Genomic DNA, 23,472 nt, shown 5'->3' on the forward strand with positions numbered 1-23,472 from the left:
AGCCTCTGTGGACATAGAGGAGCCTGGGATTTAGAAATTAACACTGACTGGTCATTCTTCCTATGCCAGGAACTTCTCATACTTTGTTTCTACTAATCCTCACAAAATCCTATGAGATCAGCTTTATTATTACTCCCATTTTACCATTTGCAGGTACAAACCTTGAAAGATTAAATAACTTGCTCAAATGCTTGCTGATCATAAAAGTCGAGCTGAAGTTTACTCATGGCCTCTCTTTTGACTACATCTTGCCACTTACAGTCTGCCTCCAAATTGTGTTTTCAGCATTTTCCCCTCTTCAAAGTCTTAATGGCCAAACTGGTCTACCAGCTGTCTCCTGAATCCATAATGGGTTTTCTCACCCCAAGACTTTGGTTAACACTCCTTTCCACACTGCCATCCTTTTCCCTCTCCTGTATCCTTATACACAGCCTAGCCAGCGTTCCAGTTGCATGCATTCTGTGAACACTGAGCTGATGTCTATCACCAAGACCAAAATCAAGTGTTATTTTTAAAAAGAGAACATCAGACTCTTTTGGAAGAAGGTAACTGCATTAAAGATGGGGCTGCCAAGACTTTTTAGGACATTCTCCATCTCCTCCTGGGGAATGGGACTAGCTACCTACAGAGATATGCCCCTAAACATGAGCTCAGAATAAGCTTCCATTGCTTGATGAAATCAATAGATGTTTCAGATGGTATATTTACACCCTCTAGACTCCTGGCCTTGGGACACTTCCCTTGTGTTTCCTGACCCAGTTGTGAACCCCTTGAAGGCAGGAGCCATATTTACACTTCTTGATATCCCTTCCCAGCCTCCATTTAACTAGCACTTCACATTCTCCTCAGAGGCCAAGACCTCCACGAGAGAGAGGAAAGACTCCCACAGTGCTCCTACCCTGTGGTGGGACTCTGTCTTGTTCTGTCCCAGCTGGCCAGGCCTGTTAAAGTGGCAGAATATCTGGGGAAGAATCCTTACATGGTGAGGCTTTGCCCCCATATTCAAAACCTTTCTTCCAAACCTGCCACCATTCCTGTCCCTTTCCCAAACTCATACTAAAACACCATCTATTCCAAACTCCTCATTTCATAAATGTGTAAAATGAGACCATAGAGGAAAAGTGACTTAAAATCAAGGTCATGTGTCTTATTAGTAGAAGATCCAGAACGAGACCCAGATCATATGACCCCTAGTTCAATACCGTAACTGTCATACTGATTTTTTGATGCCAAGCATCTAAGCTGCTTCAGCCAGAAGAATACAGAGAAGCTAGGGGCTGGGTAAAGGCAGTTGCAGTCTCTTTCTACCCCTTAACCCACCCTAGAAAGTCCCTCTTACAGGAAACTCCTTAGAAAAAAGGATCAGAAATGCATTATTGCAGCTATGAAATGGTTCCATGATGAGAATGGAAATGATTCCAGACTCTGCTCATTTTGGCGAGTAAAATAAGGCATGTATTATTCACTGAATAGAGTTCTTTGGTCTTTATATAAAAAATAAAGATTGCTGTGTTTTGGAATGGAAGAAATAGGTGAACAGGATTTAGAGGTACAAACTTCCAGTTACAAAATAAATAAGTCATGGGGATGAAAAGCACAGCATAGCGAATACAGTCAACAATATTGTAATAATTTTGTGTGGTGACAGATGGTAAGTAGGTGTGGATGATTATTTAGTAATGTATAAATGCCAAATCATTATGCTGTACACCTGAAACTAATGTAATATTGTATGACAACTATACTGCAATTTAAAAAAATGTTAATGAAAAGAAGCAAGCCATGGACCAAGAGAATATATTAGCGTATATCTAGCTGTCAAAGGATTAGTGCTCAGAATAAACAGACCTATTAGAAATTGAATTTTTAAAACTATAAATCAGTAGAAAGTGGGCAAGGGATGTAAATCAGTTTGAAGAATAAAGCTATGAGACATTTTATTTAAAAAAATATTTCTCTGTTTAGACACTGTATAACAGATGTCCTTGAAGGCCAAGGTTACTTCTCAGTTTAGGGAAATGAAAGGGGTGAGATAAGGGTGGGGTAAGGAATATGGAATTACAAGGACTCTGAGTTACAGAAATTTTGACTTTGTAGAAGGACCTGGGTGATCAGCTAGCACAGTGAGTCCATTTTACAGAGGAGGACCCTGGGGCTCAGAGTCCACAGGCCTTGCCCAGAGACAGCTCATTAGCGGCAGGGCTGAGCTAGAATTTGGACTTTTGATGCTGCACCCCAGCACTCCAGCACTCTTTGCAGCATCTCAAACAAAACATCATAACCCAGGCTAACAGTCATTTCCCATTTCTAGTAGGAAGGAAATGGGCTCAGAAAGGACCAGACACAGCATGACTAGAAGAATCCAGGAATAAAGCTCTGTGCTCTGGATTTCTGAAGGACCCACCACTTCAGATCTCAAATCCAAGGCTTACATGATATTTTCACCAATACTGATTCTAAGTGAACACAGAATGGAGATCCACACCAGTGATAAGAATTCTCCAGGAGCCTGGGAAACATGTAAGTAAAGTGTATAACTTATTCTTTCTACTTGGCACTTCATTCATTAGGAAAAGAGAACATTTAAAAAGAGGCATTTATTTAGAACCAGAATAATCAAACCACTGACTGAATGTGAAACAAGTTCAAGGGTTATTCCAGTCTAAGAAAAATGAATACACAAAATACAAATTCCTATTAATAAATTAAGGGATGGCTTTTATTTTACAGAACCTGTATGTTTGTTTTCATAAAGGCAGCACAGGCTTTCTATAAATACTGAGTTTCTCTGATGTATAACAAGGTGTATGGAAAATATCCTGGTTGCGGGATCCTAATAATTGGGAGAGGGACACAAATGACAGTGTGACCTTGGACAAGACACTTAATTTCCTGAGTCTCATGTTTTCTAATAAAATAAGGAATGAGATTAGATGTGATGACCTGCAGGATCCTTTCCAGCACTAACATGCTCTGATCCTCAGGTTTTCACTTTTGATTTAGACATATTGCAGGCATCTGTTACTTTAAGCATGGTTTGAAAAATAACTAGCAAATTTTAATTATGTGGATGAAAAAGAAAACAGGAGTTAGCTCAACATGGAAGCTACATGCTTTGGGGATTGTAGCTGTGTTCAATGTTATAATCCTCCTAGAAGATGGGATTATCATTTATCAGAATTCATCTTCATTCATAAGAACAGGTTGTACTTCGTGGCTGATGGTAGCTGCAACTCGATGCTGCTGCCCAGCCTTAGGAGAGAGCACCATTCTGCTTATTGCTGGGACCACGTAAAGATCAAAATTCAAAATTTAATTTCTATTTCTACTGAATGTGCATCTCTTTCACACTGTCATAATTTCACACCATCAAAAAATTCTAAGTTGAACCATTTTAAGTCTGAGATGTCTGTAATCATACAATATGCAGACTTTTCAGAATGGTTTATTTCACTTAGTATTATACAGCTAAGGTTCCTCAATGTATTTTAATGCCTTGATAGCTCATTTATTTTTAATGTTGAATAATATTTCATTGTCTAGATGTACCATGGCTTATTTATCCACTCACTACTGAAGGATATTCTGATTGCTTCCAAGTTCTGGAAATTATGAATAAAGTTGCTATAAACATAAAAAAAAAAAAGAACAGGTTGTATTTGAATCCCTTCTCTCAACAGCCCTTAGCAAGGATGAGAAGAACACTTATCCCTTACTCCTGAAGTTGTAATCATGAGAAGAGAGTTCTCCAAATACTCTTGGATTCTTGACCAGCCCCTTTCCCTCCCTGTAGAGGTAGAGACAGTAGCTTAGCCACCCAGTGGAAGCATTGGTCCGCATTTCTCAATTTGAGTGAAGCTAATCTATCAAAGGACCTGGGTGAGGGTAGAGGAAAGGGGGGTAAATTTGGTTTCTCTACCATTTTCCCTCTCTACCTAGACAAGTGGAAAGCAGTGCCCTGGGCAGGTGTGGCTTCTCTGCAAATCGAGATTTTCTCTTAAGTGGGCTTTTCCACAGTCTGGATTGGGCAGAAGACAGCTTGCAAGCCCAGTTTGCACCCTAGAGAAAGCTATATTCTCTGACCCAGGCTTTATCTGAAATAAGGATGGCATTTGGCTCTTTATCTGCTGACTGTTGTCTTATTTCTCAATTGGTTCAGAAAATGGACAAAGAAAAAAATATGTTGTTAATTGGGCATCTCCAAAACCCCGACACTTACCAGAGTAAGTGTGAGAGAGAAAGGGTTGCTTACGAGTCAGTGTGTCTCAGACAGAAACTGGGTCATCTTCTTCACTGAATATATTCAAGATTTGGTTGGTTGGATGGAAAAATGACAGGTCAGACCTGCAGCCTTTGTCCTGTTAAAAGCTCCCTAAGACCCTGTGTTATTTGGCCCTGCCAGTATGAGCCTCATCTCATACCAATTTATTTCTTTCATCTGCTCCAGACACATTGGTTCTCCTTCCATTTGGGGGGAACAGATGCTTTCTCCCGCCTCACGGTCTCTGCATATGCTCAGAAATCATACCCCTCACGGCCCATCGTTTGCCTTCTCAATCCTTTCATATCTCTGCTTGAATCATTCTCTTAGGAATGTCTTCTCTATACCCCAAATACAGTTAGATTCCCTTCTTGTATATTCTCATAGTCTGTCCTCTTTTAATGCATTATTAGCTTATAATTACATATTTATTTGCAGGATTATTTCATAAATGTAACTCTCCCACTAGACTGTAAACTCCTTGAAGAAAGCAATATTGTCTATTTTGGTTTCTATTGCAACAAAACCTGACTCTGTCTGGCACATTGCAGGAACTTAGAGAATGTGCGGGAAATACAAAGAGTGAACTTTTGAAATAATTTAAGAATAATAAAAATATATGACAGTCGTGTTCGTCTGGGTTCTTAACAGTGAAAATATGAGGAGCCACACAAAGAGTTTAGAAGCTATTAATAATTCCTTCCAAGATCTTAAGAAAATCATCTCACAGAGTTTTCCTGGAAAATCATCCATTCCAGAGACCCTCCTGGGATTGGCCTTCCCAGGGGCTCTTTTGCATTGCTTGCCTCGACAGTCTGCTTTTAGTGAATGCAGTCCTGCCGCCTTGGCTGAAAATGAATGAACCAGGATCCATGCCTGTGCAGAAGATAAATGTATAAAGACTAGCTGCCTCTGAAGGGCCCTGTGTTACAGTCCACTGAGAGGCGGGCTTCATCCTGGAGGGCATGGCAGACGTTCTGCCCTCAACCCCTCCTCCCTTACCTGCTTCTGCTGCAGATACTATAGGAGCTAAAGACTGGATTTCTGTGCCTTTGCACAGACGGGTGACCCTGTGATAGTTGGGCTCAGTAAGATGCAGGGTGGAATATACAAGATGAAGAACTTCCCTTTCTACTATATTGCCTTTGGCAGTGAAGATGGTTGTGATGGCCGGAAGTGTAGCAGCTGGTATGTTCCTAATTGTAATGGATGGGCTCAAACAACTCAGACTCTCTTGGGAAGTATACTGACTGGGTGTGTACTAAGGGGTGTGGAGCGTGGGCATGACATTTCAGCTGTCATCCTGAAGGCTACTGAGCAGGACTTCTGGTTCTAAATGAGGGAAGTTTGCTCAACACCAGCCTTGACAGCACAGGGACTCCGGTGGTCCACCAGGATGCTGAATGGTTTCCCTTGTCACCAATCTTCCCGAATCTCTCCTCTAGCCTGAATGAAACTAACTAATCCAGGGATATGTTTCTATGGTGGGATGGGACTGTCAGAAGAGAGCAGTCCCGTGTACTGGCCATAGGCAGATGCATCTCTCCGTTTCTGCTCATCATGCTTCACGAAACTCTTATCTGACCAAAGCCCATGAATGGCATCCCAGGCACCAAGTGACTCCTAGGGCCCTCACTTCAAGGCTTCTCTGACTTCTTTATCTTTCTGCCCACACACAGAGGAAGTGCTAACTGTGCGTGAGCCCTGTGGGTTCTGCCTTTGGAAGAACATAAACTAGTCAACCAACCACAAACCCCTGTACCTTTCTCTCTGAGAGCCTCGCCTTCTAATGATAATGGGGCCATGGGAAGTTAAGCAGATGGCCAGAAAGCAAGGTATTAGGTACCTGATTCTCTGCCACCAGCTGATGGAGAGGTACACAGGCAAAGCCTACTGCAAGAGGTGGCTGTGAACATGGCAGGAAAACCCAAGGCCGTGGGTTTTTCATCACAGTGTGCTAGAAACAGTGGCTTGGAATCTTTGTAACTGCACAGAATAATGAATAATAGTTTACTGACAACATTCAGTGGTGATACCTCAGGACTCAAGGGGAAGTGGGCAGTGTACAATTTAGCCAGTCAATGCAAATATTCCTAGACAGCTGAAATGGTAACAGGCATTAAGAATTCAGGCTATGTATACAGTAGGCACTCAGTAAGTATTTGATAGATAAGAGACTGACTGAATGACTGAACATGGTGCTCTGTACATGATAAACACAAAATGTTGGAAGACTCCAGTTTTAATCTGGTCAATGCCAACGCTCTAAAGTGCCAATGCCCTAGCCAGTCATTTTCATGGGGGTTCAGTAGCAACTGTCAACTAGCATTAATAGACAACTATTGTCCGAAATGTCAGGAAGATATGGCTTACAGAGTGAGAGTCTCTCTCTCTCTCTCTCTCTCTCTCTCTCTCTCTCTCTCTCGCTCTCGCTCTCGCTCTCGCTCTCTCTCCTTCTGTGGGATAATTTGGCAGTATATATCAAGTGTTATTTATTTTTGTAATTCTACTAGAATAAATTTATCCCAGGAACATAGTCAGATGTATTTTAAAATGTCCATTATCATTTAAACATTGTTTTAAGACATGTAATGGCATTTAAGACATTTAATGTTCATGAGATGATTTTATGTTTGAAAAAATGGAGAACACTAGTGCTTCACATGAGTACTAGGGATGGAAGCAGACAGAAAGGGCTAAAAAGTGAGTAGGAGATTTTTAAAAAAAGTGGTAACTGAATGTAGACAAGAATAACTCTAGCTTGAAAGAAGGCAGTGAAATGAGATGGTAGGTGGAGGGGCTGTTGGCCAAGGGAGTCTTTTCTATGAGTATGGAATCCATGTTTGTATGTTATGTTAATGAGAATGGTTGAGAAAAGCAGATAGTGAAAGATGAATCATGTAAGAGAGATTGGGGGTAACAAACACAAAATTTACATATGTAGTGTGATCTCTAGTTGGCCCATTACAAAACAGGGCTCAGTTTGTATCTTGCAGGTGGGAACCAGGAGATAGAACAGAGATTGAGATGCAAAAGACAGAGGAGATGCAGTGTGGCAGGGTCTCAGAGTGCAGTGGGGAGGGAGACACACCGGCCTGCAGGCAGGATAGGTGCTGCTATGCTGAGGGTGAGCACTGGGCGGTCTGTGGATTTTCTGTGGTCCTTCAAGTGACTTCACATTTGGGCATCAACTGTGGTTCAGTTCTCTTTTCTGTATTCTGGTTGGCAGACGGTTTAAATCAGGGACAGTTATACCCCCTACATCCATCTTCTGTCCTTTGAGAAAGGTGCTAGGACAACTAATTACCATCACAAAATTCTGTATTTGATTAAATGATTGTTCAACAGTGAGAGTGAAACAAAGACATCACAAAGTCTGAGACAGACTCACAGACTTTCAGTGATTGTTGAAAAGCACACTTCAAGATGAAGGGAAGAGTAAGATGCAAAGACTAGTGGGCAGAGAAACTGGCAAATGTGTGAACAAATCTAAACAAGTACTACTATAAAAAAAAAGTCTAAACTGTGGCTATTAAACAAGGCAGGACAAAAATACTGAAAAGTAACATATAAGGCAAGAAGGAATTGACTTAGATTAAAGCTTCTAAGATCCTTTTATTGTCTGTGAGAAGGGTAATAGATGTTGATTACCTTTAGACTATAAAAGTTAGACAATTAACAATTTATGGATAGTAAATAAAAGAATGTATAATTCATCCCAATACAGGGAGAAGGGGAACTAAAAATAGAGTCATCCTATAGAAAATAGGAAAGGAGCAAAGACAGAGATTCTCCCCTCTCTCCCCCAAAAATGGAAAAAGCAGTGTAAATAACATAAAATAAGATGGTAGAAATAAAAAAAATATGTGAACAATTATAATAACTATAAATGTGATAAACTCATCATTTGAAAGACAATGCTCCTCAGAATGGATTTTAGAAAGTTAAGCTACTTGTTTCAGAGAGATCAAAAGTAAAAATACGTAACAGAGGTTTCAAGCAATAGCTAAAAGAAAGCTAGAGTATCAATATTTCTGTTGGACAACATAAACTTTAAGGAAAAAAAAAGCATCATTAATGATAAAAATGATTACTAACGAATGATTAAAGGAACCATCAGTAATATACAATGATTCTAAATTTATATGCACCTATTATTACATCTTCACATATATATCAAGAAAGAAATTGAGAGAGGTGTAGTGAATTGTAGTGGGGAATTTTAATGTCTCTCTCTCAGTAACTGATAGATCAAGCTGACAATACAAAAGATCTGAACAATATTAAAACGTTTAATCAAATGGACATAAATAGAACCCAACACCAAAATAAGAGGATGTACATTCTTTCAAAGGATATGGGAAAAGTGAATGAAAAAGAAATTGTAACTCTGAAAAAAAGAAAACTTCACAGATTAAATAATTTAAAATAGACTTTCAAATATAAGAGACTTGGGAAAAAAACATAACAAAAGCTATGAAGGACTTTTATGTAGAAAAATTTTTAAAGTTCACTAAAAAACTCTGAAAAAGAGCCAAATAAATAAGATGCAAATGGCCATGGATTGGGTGATTCTATATCATAAAGATGTCAATTTCTCCAAAATTAATTTATAAATTCAATTAATTCCAATTTTTAAAATTCAACATAATTCTGATTTTTAAAATCTCAATAGGGCTTTTCATGAAATTGAAAACCTAAAGAACAAAGGGTAGAGAAAAGGGTAACTTTGAAGAACAAGGTGGAACAGAATTACCTACCAGATATCATGACTTAATAGAACTGTAGGAATTAAGACAGCATGGTATTGATGAAGGGATAAAGAAATAGACTATAGAACTCAGAAATGGACCCACAAATGTATGGAAATCTGGTATGTCAGAAAGATGCCATTATCAATCAATGGGAGAAAGGATTAATAATAATTCAATAATTGGCACTGGGGCAATGGTTGGCCATATGAAAAAAATAATTAAATTAGGTTCACACTTCTCCATACCTGACGTAGATCCCAGGTACACTAAGACCCTAAATATAAAAAGCAAAATTTTCAAACTTTAGAATAAAGAATAAGATTCCACTTAATAACTTTAGGAAAAGGAAGTAGTTAAAAAAACAGAAAGCATAAATCATAAAAGAAAAAAATTGATATTTTTAGCTATGTTGAATAAAATACTTCTTATTCAATAATTGATACAATAAGTAAAATGAAGCATAAGTCATAGACTAGATGTTTTCAACATATATTATTGACCAAAGATTAGTATTTAATAATATATATATTAAATTAAAAGTACATATTAATGTTTATTTGTATTATGCAAACAATATCTTTGTAAATTAACATACATATAGATATATTTATATATATATATATAGATATAAATGCCAATAAAATTGGCAAAGCATATCAGCAGTCAGTTCATAGGATGATTAATAAAATTATAAAATTATGTATAGCCTCACTAGAAAAGAGGAAGGGTAAATCAAAGTAATCATGACATATCATGCCCTATTCATCAGACTGACCATACTTAAAAGTCTGATAATATCAAGTGTTCACAAGGACATACAGCAAGAAGAGTTTTGAACACACTGCTAGTGGGAGTGGAGATGGTTAAAACCACATTGAAGAACAATTTTCTAGAAGGTGATGGAATTGAAGCTATGCATGCACTACAACCCAGCAATCCCATTTGTAAGCACATGCTCAGGAAAAGCTCTTGTACACACGCCCAAAAAAATCACACATGAGCTTGTTCATTGCAATACTGCTTGTAATGGCAAAAACTGGAACAATTTAAATGTCCAACATCAAAATAATTGATAAATAAACTCTGGCATACTCATATGGTGGAACACTGTATAGCAGTGAAACTGCATGACCTAGATTCTTCACAGTTCAACTTGTATAAAAGTCAAAAACATAAATGTTGTGGAAAAAAGTGAATCACCAAAGGATACTTGCCATGGCATGGCAATACCGTATTGCTTATAAATACATATATACATGCTAATACAATAATTAAAATGTGTAGGGAAACCAAACACTAGACACAAACACCTCTGAGGAAGAAGGAAGAATGGTGCAGGGAGGGGTACCCAGAGCCTGCCCCACATCTATAATGTTTTATTTTGTAATAGTGAGTGAAGAACACATGGAAACTGTTAGGGTTCAACAAAGTTGGGTCACGGATATACAGGAATTCCTGCTACTTTGTGCTTCAAAGTGTTCACAGTAAAAAAGAAAGCAATGTAACAAAGCCAGAATTTTATTAGGAGAAAGAAAATCCACACCTACCATAATAAAGAACAAACCTGATACTGCAGAGACTTGAATCAGTGATGAATCAGGGGATGAACCTGAGAAAGTCTCTTAGAGATGAGCACATATGAAAATAATAGACATGGATGTGGATATAAAGGACAAGATACAAACTAAGGGATTGTGGTATTTCTTTGATATTTGTTAAAATAATAGAGGCAGAAATATAAATCAAAAACATAAAAATAAAACTTGTCTGACCTAGAAAAAAAACAGAATGTAGTTCGAAAGGGCTAATATTTCTCCTAAAATTAAAAGACCTATCCCTATGGACAAAATGTCTACAAAATAAACAAAAAAACTTAAGGAATAAAGGCAGTGATTTCTGTGTAGACAAGAAGTTGGGCAAGTAAAGAAACACTTGATGTTGAAATACATAGCCCAGGCAGTTATCTAGATTGCATATGGCTTAGTGTGGACAAATTCAGAAGGCAACGGAAGTCCTATTACCTTCAGGGACAGGTCTGGACTGAAAAGAATTAAGATACTTTTGAAATATCCCTTTGACCTGCAGTTTAAAAGAAAAACCTCTAATAGTCAATGGCAGAATGTATATTAAGTGTTGGTCTCTAAAATATACAAGGAGTTTGCTGAATAATTCTAAGGAACATATTAATCAATGCCTCTAATTTTCTAAGGGTTTTCCTTCTGTCAAGTTCAATCATCCCCATAGAAATATCATTACTCAACCACAGTCCAGTTTTTAATGAGGATCAGTAAAAATCTAGCCATGAAAAAAATATTTCCTTATCTATTAAACCACTATTAAAATCTGTATTCAATATAATGCTCAATATTCTTTAAATGGTTCATTTGGTAATTTTTTCCTATAACTCTATCCAGAAAAAGTTATTTTCACTGAAAAACTGGTTTGTATCATTTATTCAGACACTGAGAGTCTAGAAGACCTTGATTTCTTTCTTGTCTTTGCTAATAAAAAGCTTAGAGTTTAGTGACATCCAGGACTTAAGTAATGATCTCATCTCATACAATTATGTCCTCTACTTCTATTTGATTTTTGATCTTCTCATATTTCTTTTTAATCAAGGCATGTGAGGGTATGGGTGTTTGAGTGTGTGCGTAAACTTTCTCAAATCATTTGTGTACATGGGTGAAAATAAATGAAGATGTGGTACAGATATACAATGGAATATTATTCAGCCATAAAAAAGAATGAACTCTTGCCATTTGCAACAACATGAATAGACCTAGAGGGTATTATGCTAAATGAAACAAGTCAGAGAAAGACAAATACCATATGATTTCACTTATATGCTGGCATATAAAAAACAAAACAGGAATAAACTCATCAATACAGAGAACAAACTGGTGGTTGCCAGAGGGAAGGGAGGTGGTGCAATGAGCAAAATAGGTAAAGGGGATTAAGAGGTGTAAACTCACAATTATAAACAACTCACAGGGATGAAAAGCACAGCATAGGGAAGAGAGTCAACAATAGGGTGACAGATGGTAACCACTTATTGTGGTAAACATTTCATAATGTATATAAATGTTGAACCACTATGTTGTACAGCCAAACCAATATTCTTTACAACTATATTTTAATTTATAATTTTTATAATAATTCAAATAAAAATAAAAATATATATTTGGATGTCTTGAGTGAACTCACATTTCAAAAGTTTGCATGGCTCTAGTAGACAGTACCACATTTACAAGGACATTGGTGTAACTAAGGTAGGGAAGGTCCTATCAGTATGCTGTCACAATGAAAACAGCTCCTACTTCGTGAATATCATCGTGGGAACAGAGTCAGCCTTAAATAAAGGAAGGAAGGCTGGCTTAAGTCCTCACTCTGACCCATAGTCCTGCCCAACAATTAATTGAAAACCCCATAAAGAGTGTGTGATGGGAGCAAGCCAGCCTCTTTCAGGGTCATGGGATTAAGTTGTGCCCAAGAAACCTTTTCAAAATAAATGGGAACAAGAGTAATGTGTTCTCATTTTCAGATAGATATTGGCATATTGATTAAACCGAGACACAGAGGGAGGAGGAGCCAGGGCCGCAGCAGGGGGTTTCCAAGCCCTGAAGTATCACAAACCATTCTCCATCAGAGAGAAAATCATGAAAAGCTAATGCTGTGAATTCACTGTCCAAATAACAAATGGAATTATCAGGTGGGCTCACCATGGGTTACTTTCTAAAAGAAGAATTTCAGCAGTGGTCTGAACCTACACCTTGAGAAAGTATCATCTAGCTAGAATTTGCTGTGCAAGGAAAGATGAATTGTTAGAAGAACATGCAGACTTCTGGAGGCAGTGGATACAGCTGGTGTACCCTCTGCTAGGGGAGAGGGCTCATGCTATGAAGGCTGGAGCAGTAAAGCAAGAGAGGTTGGCTGGAGTTAGATGGTGGAAGATTTTGAATGTCAGGCTAAGTAGTGTGGCCTTTAATCCTGTGAATCAGGGGGAGCAGGTAAGTGACATACTAATGGAGGTGACTTTACATTAGCCCAGCAGGGGGTGCAGAGGGTTTCTTACTTTCTGTCTCTGTGCTGCTGTAGCATTTGGACTCATGCACATCCTCAAAAATCTCCCCCATTGCTCAACCAGAACACCTTCTGTCTGGATTCTCCTGTTCCTCATCCCTGTTCCTTTGGAGAAATCCCCCTCAACTTTTACCAACTGTCACCAGTGTCACCTCACTGTGAAACTTCTGCCAATCCTCCCTGTCACCTAATCCACAATCAATCATTCCCCCATCTCCATGTTACAGGCACATTCTGAACACTGTCCGTAACTATACAGGCAGTTGAATAGGTATCTGTTCTCTGGATTGGACTGTGGACCACTCGAAGGCAAGGACTGGTTCAATTCTCCTCAAAAAAGGTTTGGCAAAAATAGCTATTTACAAAATTAATGGCTAATCCTTTTGGTGACTTCCATACAGAATACACCCTAACTTTATGCCTTTCAGTCCTAATATGTAGTTTATACAAAACTGTTCTATGTTCCATTTCCTATATGTTCTATTCAGTATTAATCAAACCGCAGATTTCAAATTCCTTAGTGGAGAGTAAGGGAAATTAGGTGGAATGTGACCACATTTTCAAAAACGGAACCAAATGGTCTAAAAATATAAAACTCTGCCTTTAGCACGAGTGCGTGTTGCACTGTGAGACATTCGCACATACATGCATGTATTTCTAGATATGTTTGTCAGCTGCAGTACAAATTATATATTCTTAGTGTGGGATGCAGTATAAAAAAAGTTTGAGAAATACTTCAACTCTGTTTGGTCTTTTTTGAGTGTTGGTTAATTTTCCAGCCTGATTGCCATTTTATTTTGAGCAAGGATTAGATTTGTCTTGTCCTATAGCAGGGTTTCTCACCCTTGGCACTGAGACATGCTGAGATGGATCACTGTTTGTCACCAAAGACTGTTTGAGGCATTTCTGAGATTAATGTAGATAATCACCATATACTGGTGTCGTAAAAAGCAAAATTGAAACCAAAAAGGTGTGCCTAACTTCAGGATGTTCATGGCTTTCCTCATCTCTCACTCTTCTAATTTCAATTTGTTCTAATTCTTTATGAATTTGACAGCTCTTTACCTCATTTTATTTTAGGAAGAAATGTACCATATCAGTTCTTTGTACCATTAACATTCAGCACAGGTTATAAATAAGGTGTTATGAAGACCTCACATCACTGAAGAATGTTTGGTTTCTGCTTACAGATTTTTCTTTCCATTGAAAAAAATAAAATCTAAAATTAGTTGCCCTCTCCCACTGGGGACCAGTTAACCACGGAAGAAGAAAATCATCTGAGGCAACATAATGGGGCTTCTCTGTTTTGCCCTCATCTCAACCACTTAAGTGACTCCCAGCTAATTTTAAAGGGCTCGGAAAGTCTATGACCTACCGCCATCTGCTGGATGAGTCTTGGTACTTCCTCTTGCAGAGCAGTGGGCATTTCCCAGTGTTGGTGATCCTTTGGACATTTGACATGGGAAATTAGGTGGAATGTGACCACAGGATCAAGGCTACTGATGAGAGAAACATTCCACTGGTCCAGAATGGATGTACATTTACATCTTTAAATACAGTAGACTAATCCATGTTCTGTGACAGGTCTCCATCTAAGATCTTCATATGCCAAATCCAAAGATTCCAATATGAGACCTGAGCTCTAAAAACAGATTGGTTCTTCCTTTTAACAGCTGCCTTTTTTTCTATTGAAAAAATGTTTTTGATTCAAAAGTGTGTATGAACACCATGTTCTAATATGGACACTATCAAAATACTAATGGTTAGAATATCAGGTAGAAGACTTGGGTTTCAAAAGCCATCCATATTACCAATTGTTTGTACACATTAGTCTACCCATCAGTAAACATAGGGAGAGAAAGTAGTCCTGGCCCCCTCTGCTTCATAGGGATGTCAAAAGGAGAAATATAAATGTGAAAAAGCCGAAAGCTTAGTAAGGGCACTAATGGGAAGCCCAACTTTGTATGTAATAGCGAAACAGTCTAAATGGACATCAATAAAGAATTAGAAAATAAATGTGGTAGAGCTCTACAATGAAATACACTGTAGTTATTAAAATTAATTATATAAATCTATTACATTTAAAGATGTGTATAGTATTTTGTTACCCATAGTATTTTGTACTATGATCTCATCAATGGATTTTTTAAAATTCTGGAAGATTATATATCAAAATGTGAACAATTATTATGTCTGGATACTGAGATTGGACATAATTTTCATTCTGAGTTTTTACATTCTTTGAACTTTTTCCTAATAAGTATGGATTCCTTACTCTATGACAACCGAATGCAGTTTCTGCTCTGGGATTATTGCCATGGCCTCCGTAACTGGAATGGCTGCTCTTGCCCTTGCCCCTCTGCAGTCCTGCTTCACACACCAGTGAGAGCCGTGTTGTTGAAGCCAAGTCAGGTCTTTTCATCCTCTGGTCAAGCCCCCAACCTCACCCGACCCTCCTGCCTCCCATCTCTCTCCAAGACAAAGCAGAGTCTAATGGCCATCAGGGGCGTCCAACGTCTTAACCTCCACCAAGACCTCCCTGTCTCTGCCTTCACCTCCTTCCACTTCTTCCCCACCAGTGACCCCAATCCAGCCACACAGGCCTCCCTGCTCTTCCCTGAACACCAGGGTGCTCTTGCATCAAAGCCTTAGCATTTGTCTAGAAGGCTCTTCCCTAGGTGGGTGGATGGATGGATGGGAGGACAGATAGACAAATAGATAGATAGGAAAAGATCAATCAATCCAGGCATATATATCCAAAGAGTTCATCGCATCCTTCTTACTCGAATGTCACCTCAGGAGGCTTTCTCTGACTGCCTATCCCCTTCCCTGTTACTTCTCCAGTTTTTATTTATCACCATCTGACGTGCTACTGACTTTCTGAAGTCTGTCTGTTCCCTGTCTGTCCTCCCTGACTAGAAAGTAAGCTCGGAGAGGCCAAGGATTCCTCTTGTCTGTTTCGTTCCCTGCTGAATCCCTGCATCTGAAACAGTGCTTGGCACGTAGTGGATACTATGTAATTGTTTGAAAGAGTAAATGGATTATTGTAGAATAACTTGGAGGAATTGGTATTTAGAAAAAAGGAATACCACAGACTTTAGAAATCAAGTTAAAAGCAAGGTACTCGTCAAACTGGGTTCTTGTCTAGGATCTGCCACTAAGTGACCTGGAGAGGCCCTTGGTTTCCTCAGGTGCAAAATGAGGATGTAGCCCTTACCAGCTCTATGAGTTCATAAACTTTCAGCAAACAAAAATTAGGCAGAGACCTGATTATTGCCTTTGTTTGGGCAATATGCTCAAAAGTCAAAGGTGAATGAGATAAGAGCTGCTCTCAGTCTCTCAGAGTGAAGGACCAAAATGTAATCCACATTTTTGAGATCCATGTAAAAGACACAAAATTCATGTTATATGAGATGATACTAGTCCTTCTGTTGGTGGGTTCCCTCCCTCTGTCCCCCAAGATCCACTTGGCCTTTGTCCTCTGTCTGGGTTCCTGCTATGTTCTGCACATCTGGAAGCCCCATCAGGAGGTGGAAGGAGGAAGGAAAGGAGTCAGTGTATTTGTTCTCCAACTTCTACTCCATGAGGTTGCCATGGGACATGTGTCAGAAGCTCACAGCTCTTGCTGATGGACCCTTCTGTCTCCACCGGCTTGTGCTTGCTCCCTCTCGGGTTCCTTTCATCTACCCAGCTTTTGAAAACAGTCCCTTCACTAAACTCACTTCAAATTACCCGATTGCATGGGCCTCTGTTTCCTGCTAGGGGACTGGTGACACCTGAGATCATGTAAAAAGTCATCTTTTCTCCTGTGGTTTGCTTCTTATCCCACATGTTTGTGCATATTTGATTGCACAAGATCCATCAGACTTAGCCAGCATGTACTCTGTCCCCCCTAGAAGTCTCTGTGTTCAGCTGATTTCATATGCCTCCTCTCTGCACTAAACCACAATCGCGGCCCTGCTCTCTCATCAAAGAATCTAAGTGACACAGAGATTTAGCTGCTAAAAAACAACCCCAGTGGAGAGCTGTTGCAAGAACAGAGTGCTCCAAAGGATGAACAGAAAAGATGAGCCATGAAATAATGAGTATAAAGGAGAGAGAACAAAACAACAGGAAACAGAAGGAAATGAAAGGAAAAATAATTAAGAACAACATTGGTGTCTTACTCACTTCAGTATACTCATGTTTAATGATCCATTGAGACAGAATGGAGTAAATAGTATATGGTTGCTTGCCGTTTGGCTGCTAAATACAGCCAACTGAACATGCAGTGGCTGAAATCAGAGCTCTGTGAGGGCTTCTTCTTTGGAAAACTGTATTTTCCTCATTTGTCATAGTCTTTCTTCCTTATCTAGCCAGAGGCAATAAAATAGCGGTGTACTGATTGTAAGTAACTGTACGGCAATGGTAGATGTACAAAGGCAGAAGAACAATGAATAGGTAGCAGGTATTTAAACAGCAAAGTGAATCATTCCCTTTAGAACCAATAAAGTTGTACAAGTGAACGTCACTCAGACTCACATGCACCAAAGCATTAGCAGATCAACAGAGCAATCACCATGGAGGGCACCTGAATGTAAAATCACAGTTGAAGTTTTGAAGTTATGTGTGTGCACAAACTGCACACTTAAAAAATGCAGATCTGTCTAGGTTATGAGTGAAACAAATGATTGGCTCTTCCTCCTGTTCCCTTTTTCATCACAACATTCTAAAGATTTACAGATTTGGGAAGCTCACCAATTTATAGGCTGATACCAAGATCCCAGAATAATGCCAAGCAAAGCAGCCCTTCTTAGCTCCCTCCTCTCTGTTGATAGCAGCACAAACCCATCAGAATACAGTTAGGGTGCAAGCTCTCCAGGTCTCTTATTTATTTCAGAACATTCATGTGAAAATTAAATGGCATGGATTTGTACTAAGGAGACAATTTTGGATCATGCACCTGTTAATCCCTTCCAAGTTTGAAAAAATTGCTACCAATGAGAGGATTCCCCAAATCTCCCGAAGAATCTCTTAAAACCTGGGTGGAAAAACTCAGCAATGTACCTCAACAAACTGTGTCTCATGGGCCAAATCTGGACCACTTTCTGTTTTTGTACTTTTGAAATAAATTTCTAGGCCCAAGATGGAGTTGCTTCTGTCAGTGGTGTCACAACAGCAAACTGAAAGTTAGATAATTTTCATGTCCCTGTAAATGCCCCACTTGACCAGAAGCACAGAATACCCACTCCATTCAAGATATCCCAAAATCCAAGCCAACTCCGAGCTCTCTGCCCAATTCCTTTCCCCTTATTCATTTTGTTTTTCTCTTCCTTGCATCTCACTCTTTACCCCAAAAAAGTTTCCTCTCTCCCATCCCATTTTGCAGTCCTCTGGACCCTTGAGAAGGAAGCCCTCTGCTTCACACAATGTTAAATGAAGTTTGTATCACCTAAATTGTCTTTAAACATTTTTAACAGTATACAAGAATGGTTTTTTATTCTTAAATGGTTGGAAAAAAAGTTGTATAAAAATAATCTTTTGTGACACATGGAAATCACATGAAATTCAAGTCTCTGTGTCCACTGATAGTTTTATTGGAACACAGTCACAAACATTATTTATTGTCTAGGGCTGATTTCATGCTACAACAGCAGAGGTAACCTGAAAATCCCAAGGTATTTACTAATCTTGCCCTTCACAGAAAGATTTGCCTACCCCTGTCTAAATAAAGGTTAACTTGGGGGAGGTTAAAATAAAAAACTAGAGGTATAGTTCTATAGCTTTGTGGGGTTTTCCTTTTTTTTTATACCTTAATCTTAATGTCCTTGAATGGGGAAAGATATAAAATTTTGTTAGCAAATTTTATACTTAATCCGCCTTGCAATTTTAACTCTTTGGTGTCTTTTAAATCTGCAACCTTTACAATCAACCAGCCAGCCAAACCCCACCCTAATAATGGTTCTACTTTACCTAATTCGTGCGGCCTCTTCTTGAGTCAGGGAAGTTTTTGCTCCTGCCCACCCTTTGTTTCTGAATTCTGACATCCTCCAGCCTTCAAATCTCAAGAGCAGAGTTTAGGGTATGGAGTCATAAACAGAAGGCATAGACTAGCTGGTGGTCACCCAGGTCATGTGCACCCTCCTTCAGTAATCATGCAGGAGGAAACACACATTAGCATCTCCTTCATCCTAAAAAGTGGCCAGATGTCATAATCCCTGTGTCACATGTATTTCTTCAAAAACAGTCTTGGGTACTAGCAAATATTACCTCCCTGAGATGTTATGTACCCATTTTGGACATGAGGACACTGAGGCCCAGACAGATTAAGTGGCTTTCCTAAAAAAGTCCCTCAACAAGGTTTCAAGAGTACAGTTCTCCTAGTCATCAGACCTGACATGCCAGCCAGATTCTGCTCTGATGTCTGGTGGGGCAGTGAGGAGCTTGCAAGGGATAGTGAGGTTAAAAGCACAGACCGAAAGAGGCAGCAGGCTACATGAAAGCTGCTGGGGGATAGCGGTAAGTCATGGGGGCTTTGGAGGAAGCAGCTTCCAGTCCCTTCCTGGCTGCTTTCTTGCCCTCACTAACACATGCCTTCTGTCCCCACTTGCTTCCCCTGTGCCCACTGTTGCAGCCAATTCAGGGCACTGCTGCCATAGAGAAGCCCTTACTAATGACTGGGGAAAAAGGAAATCTATTTTCTGGCTACCCAGGAACCCCAGCATGCTGAGCTGGTCTCTGGGGACACAATCAGGCAATTAAAAACCAAGGCCCAAATCTCAGAGCAAAACTGGGCAAAAGCTTAGATTCATACATTCACAAATGGGCATTTGCATGGCAAGGGTATAAAGAGATACACAGCCAACAACAGCTGAACCAAGTAAGCAGAAAGGTAGAGACAAGAAAAGTGGAAGGGGGTGGGAAGATGGGTAACACTGTGGAATCAGGTTTATTGGAGAAATTTGACTGATTTGGGTCAGAGAGGGTTGCCTCAGCTCAGTAGAAAAGGAAGTTTCTGAAACTGTTGAAGTGAATGACTGTGGGGAGAAGAGTACAGCAAAAGCCAGACCCAAGCTAAACACCTCGCACACCTCCCTCTCCAACCTCGGAGGATCCGAGGCGGTAGTCACACTCACGAGGCGCGGGGCGGAGTATGCGCGGTCTGGGGTGGTAGGACCGCCCCAGTTCCGCTCCCAGGGAAGGTTGTATAATCCTAGAGCTGGTCAACCACGAGTTATTTTTCATTTGTCTTTAGGAAACAGGAAGAAAACACATGACTTTTCTTTCTTCGGCCATTTTCTATCATTTACAGTTCATGTCCTCATTACTTGATCCAACCTCGTGGGATTTGCTGGATCCCAGTGAGTAAGTGGCCACCATCTGAGGTGAATACATGGCCTATGAAGCCACCTAGGAACACCTACATCCATGAGGCTCCACAGAGGCCCCTGTTCTCACTGCTGACTTGTAAGATCAATCACAGGGAAAAAAAGAAGGCCAGGGAACAACAAGTCACATTATAGTTTTTAGTATTTCTTTCTTGAAGAAAGGAAATTTGTCAGGATGGGCCAAGGAATGACAGACTGTGACCTTTGCCTCTGTGTTTCTTTAGAGGAACAGAAGAGGTCCTGTTACATGTGGCAAGTCTCCAGTGAGAGAGGATGGGGGTAAAGCAGGGTGGCATCATTATCAGTCAGGGTCACTGAAATGACCCTCTTTCTCATTAGAGGACCTGAGCACAGAAACATTTTAATATTTTCTTCCCTTCGACTTGTAAACTTCGTGGAGCTGAGGTAAGCTGTGGAGGCAGCTCTGATGTTTAGAATTTATTATAATTCAGATAAGTGCCACTTGGTAATTGGGTAATTTCATATGTGGAAAAATGGGTTTGGGATGCAAAATAATAGTCTAAACTAGTAATAAAATAGGAAGTGTGAATGTGTCCAAATACCAGGTTTTATAAAACATTAGAAGTCATCATGAAAAAAAAACCATAATTGATATACAAATTACAGCACATTCTTATATAGTCATGAAACCAGTATCTACTAAATTCTACTTGTTATCCTGATTTGAATAACCATATATATGTAAAAGCAGTTAAACTACATTTATCTAAGAATATTGCATAATTGAGAATTTTCACCTAATCAGCCACCTCCCCCACTGCACACAATTACTTTGAAATAATGAAATTTTCCCTCACGTAGGAAAGCCATTGTAATGAAAGGTTATGTATCTGGAAAGCACTTTCACATACCTCATCCCACTAACTCACAAAGCTGGCATCCACCAGTGGGGAAATAATGATTAGAAAACCCCAAGACCAAACCGGCGTTTCTGTTTAAAAGGAAAATGCTCAAGAGATGCCCCAACCCACGCTCCCCTCCACTGACTCCACTCCACACCCACGCCCAGGGCCAGCTGAGTTGTTGCATCTCATCTTTTGTCTACTCTCTTATCTCTGTGGAAAAGGAGATATTAAGGGGTAGAGGGCAAGAAGAGAGCATGGGTACAAAATGAGAGCAGAGGGGAAGGGTGGCGATCACATAACACGGAGAGCCCGCTCGGTAGGCAGCACGCAAAGACAAGCTACCTGCTTCAGTCAGATCCCAAGGCCTGCTCCAGCGGCTGTTACTCTGATTTCTGGCCATGCTTCACAAAGTTTGACCAAAGATTACAGCATAGATCTCATCCAGCAAGAATGGAAGGAAGCCCTCTTTTGACTTGAAATAGAATCATGAGAAAGAATTCTTTTTTCCATAAAGAAGTAGCTTCATTCCTTGCCATAGGCCTAGGGAGTTTTAGCTTCTAAGTTCTAAAGAGGAGGAGGGAGAGAGCCGCTGGGTGATCACAGTTATTGTGTATGTAGGGGTGTGTGTGTATGTGTATGTGTTGGAGGGTATATGTGGGGGGGAAGGCCTCACCATGGCCCTGTCTCCCCAGCAATTCAATCTGAATGAAGGAGCCCTAACATTCAAGGTTAGGGTATGGGGAGTTTCAAAAGAGCCAAAATTCCGAGGGCTTGGGGAATTCGGTGAATTTCCACCCCTGGAAACAGCCGTGGCCTTGGAGGTCAGCAGGGTAGGTGTTCTGTGAGGATGGGGAGGGAGAGGGAGTTTATTCTGATCAACTAACCAACATATAGAGAGCTCTGTGTTGGCTGGAGGAAAGCCAGCCGGCAGTGCTGGGTGGGCTCCTTTCCTGGGTAAGGAGGACCAGGGCCAGCAGCAGGGCGCCTCAGACACAAGGACCCGCAGGAATTCACTGGCAAAACCGAAGAGAGTACAGTGTCTTCAAACAAAAAGGTGCCAGCACTCAGTTCTGAGAGCTCCCCACTGCATAGGGTTCTAGGTTTATGTAAACACGTCCTCCACTTCCAAAAGACAAAGGATTCAAAGCGGGTTGGCAAGGTGATTGAAGTAATCAAAGTCTCGTTTTTAAACCCCAGACCATAATCCGAATCTTACTTTTCACAAAATCCCAAGGTGATCTGACAGACACTGCCCCCAGGCTCCCCACGGCCCCCCAGAAAGACACTATAACAGAAAGAGCTCAGACCATCTGTGAGACCCCCAACTACATGTCAGCCCACCAATGACCTCTCTGATTCCCCCAACCATTGTTCAGAGGGACTGATTTTACCTGAGCAACCCTGATTTGCAGGTGAACACTAACCCTGAAGAGCATTATTTTTTCTCCTATGATTGTAAGATGAGCCTGCTTTCTCAAAAAAAGAAAAGGGGGTTGGGTGTGAAGGCAACACATCATCTCGGTATGCAGTCTGTTTTGTGACCATGAAAGAAAACTGACCTCAAACTCCCTAAGGATGATGCAAAAATAAATCTTCTGCTGCCCTTCTGTACACAGCAACAGCCTGTCCCCCCAGTGAGAGCCTCTAACTTCCCAAGGGCTGAGAAAAGAGCAGCAGGGAAGGCTGAGGCAGCCCCATTCCAGGCTGTCCTTCTGCAGGGCACTGAGGAACCCCTGTCAAGCAGATCCTCGTGAGACAACTCAGCAATGCTTCTACATCTGTCCTTCTGAAGGGCCGTGGTACTCACGGAAGGTTCGGACGGTGTCGCTGGGCTGGCTGCGTGGACTGGGACCATGAGGATTCACAGCCCTCACAGCAAACTGGTAGTTGGTATCTGGATCGAGGCCCTTGATAACCATGGAGTCCATCTGGATCCACTCTTGGATTAAGGTCCAACTCTTGTCAAAATCTGGTCTGTATTGATTAAAAAACAAAACAAAAAGCAGTAGTTAAGGAACAGCAGAGGAAAGGGAAGCATGCCGGCTGTGTAAACTAACAGCATTTGAACTCTGTAAGCAGTACATAACAAAAATGAGTTAGCATTTCCTATCTAAAGGTCATCTTGATTTTAAATCATAGGTCAT

At 40.3% G+C, this 23,472-nt stretch overlaps 1 protein-coding gene across 1 annotated transcript in view; it reads right to left on the minus strand.

Moving 5' to 3' along the window:
* The window catches only part of EGFLAM (EGF like, fibronectin type III and laminin G domains), a 164,306-nt gene that overhangs the window by 51,259 nt on the left and 89,575 nt on the right, over positions 1 to 23,472 (minus strand). The window contains exon 7 of the mRNA XM_017671577.3: positions 23,136 to 23,302. Coding sequence (XP_017527066.3) covers positions 23,136 to 23,302 — 167 coding nt within the window. The remainder of the gene's footprint in view (positions 1 to 23,135; positions 23,303 to 23,472) is intronic.

The sequence above is a fragment of the Manis javanica genome, chromosome 1 (assembly GCF_040802235.1).
Source record: "Manis javanica isolate MJ-LG chromosome 1, MJ_LKY, whole genome shotgun sequence".
Lineage (NCBI taxonomy): Eukaryota > Metazoa > Chordata > Mammalia > Pholidota > Manidae > Manis > Manis javanica.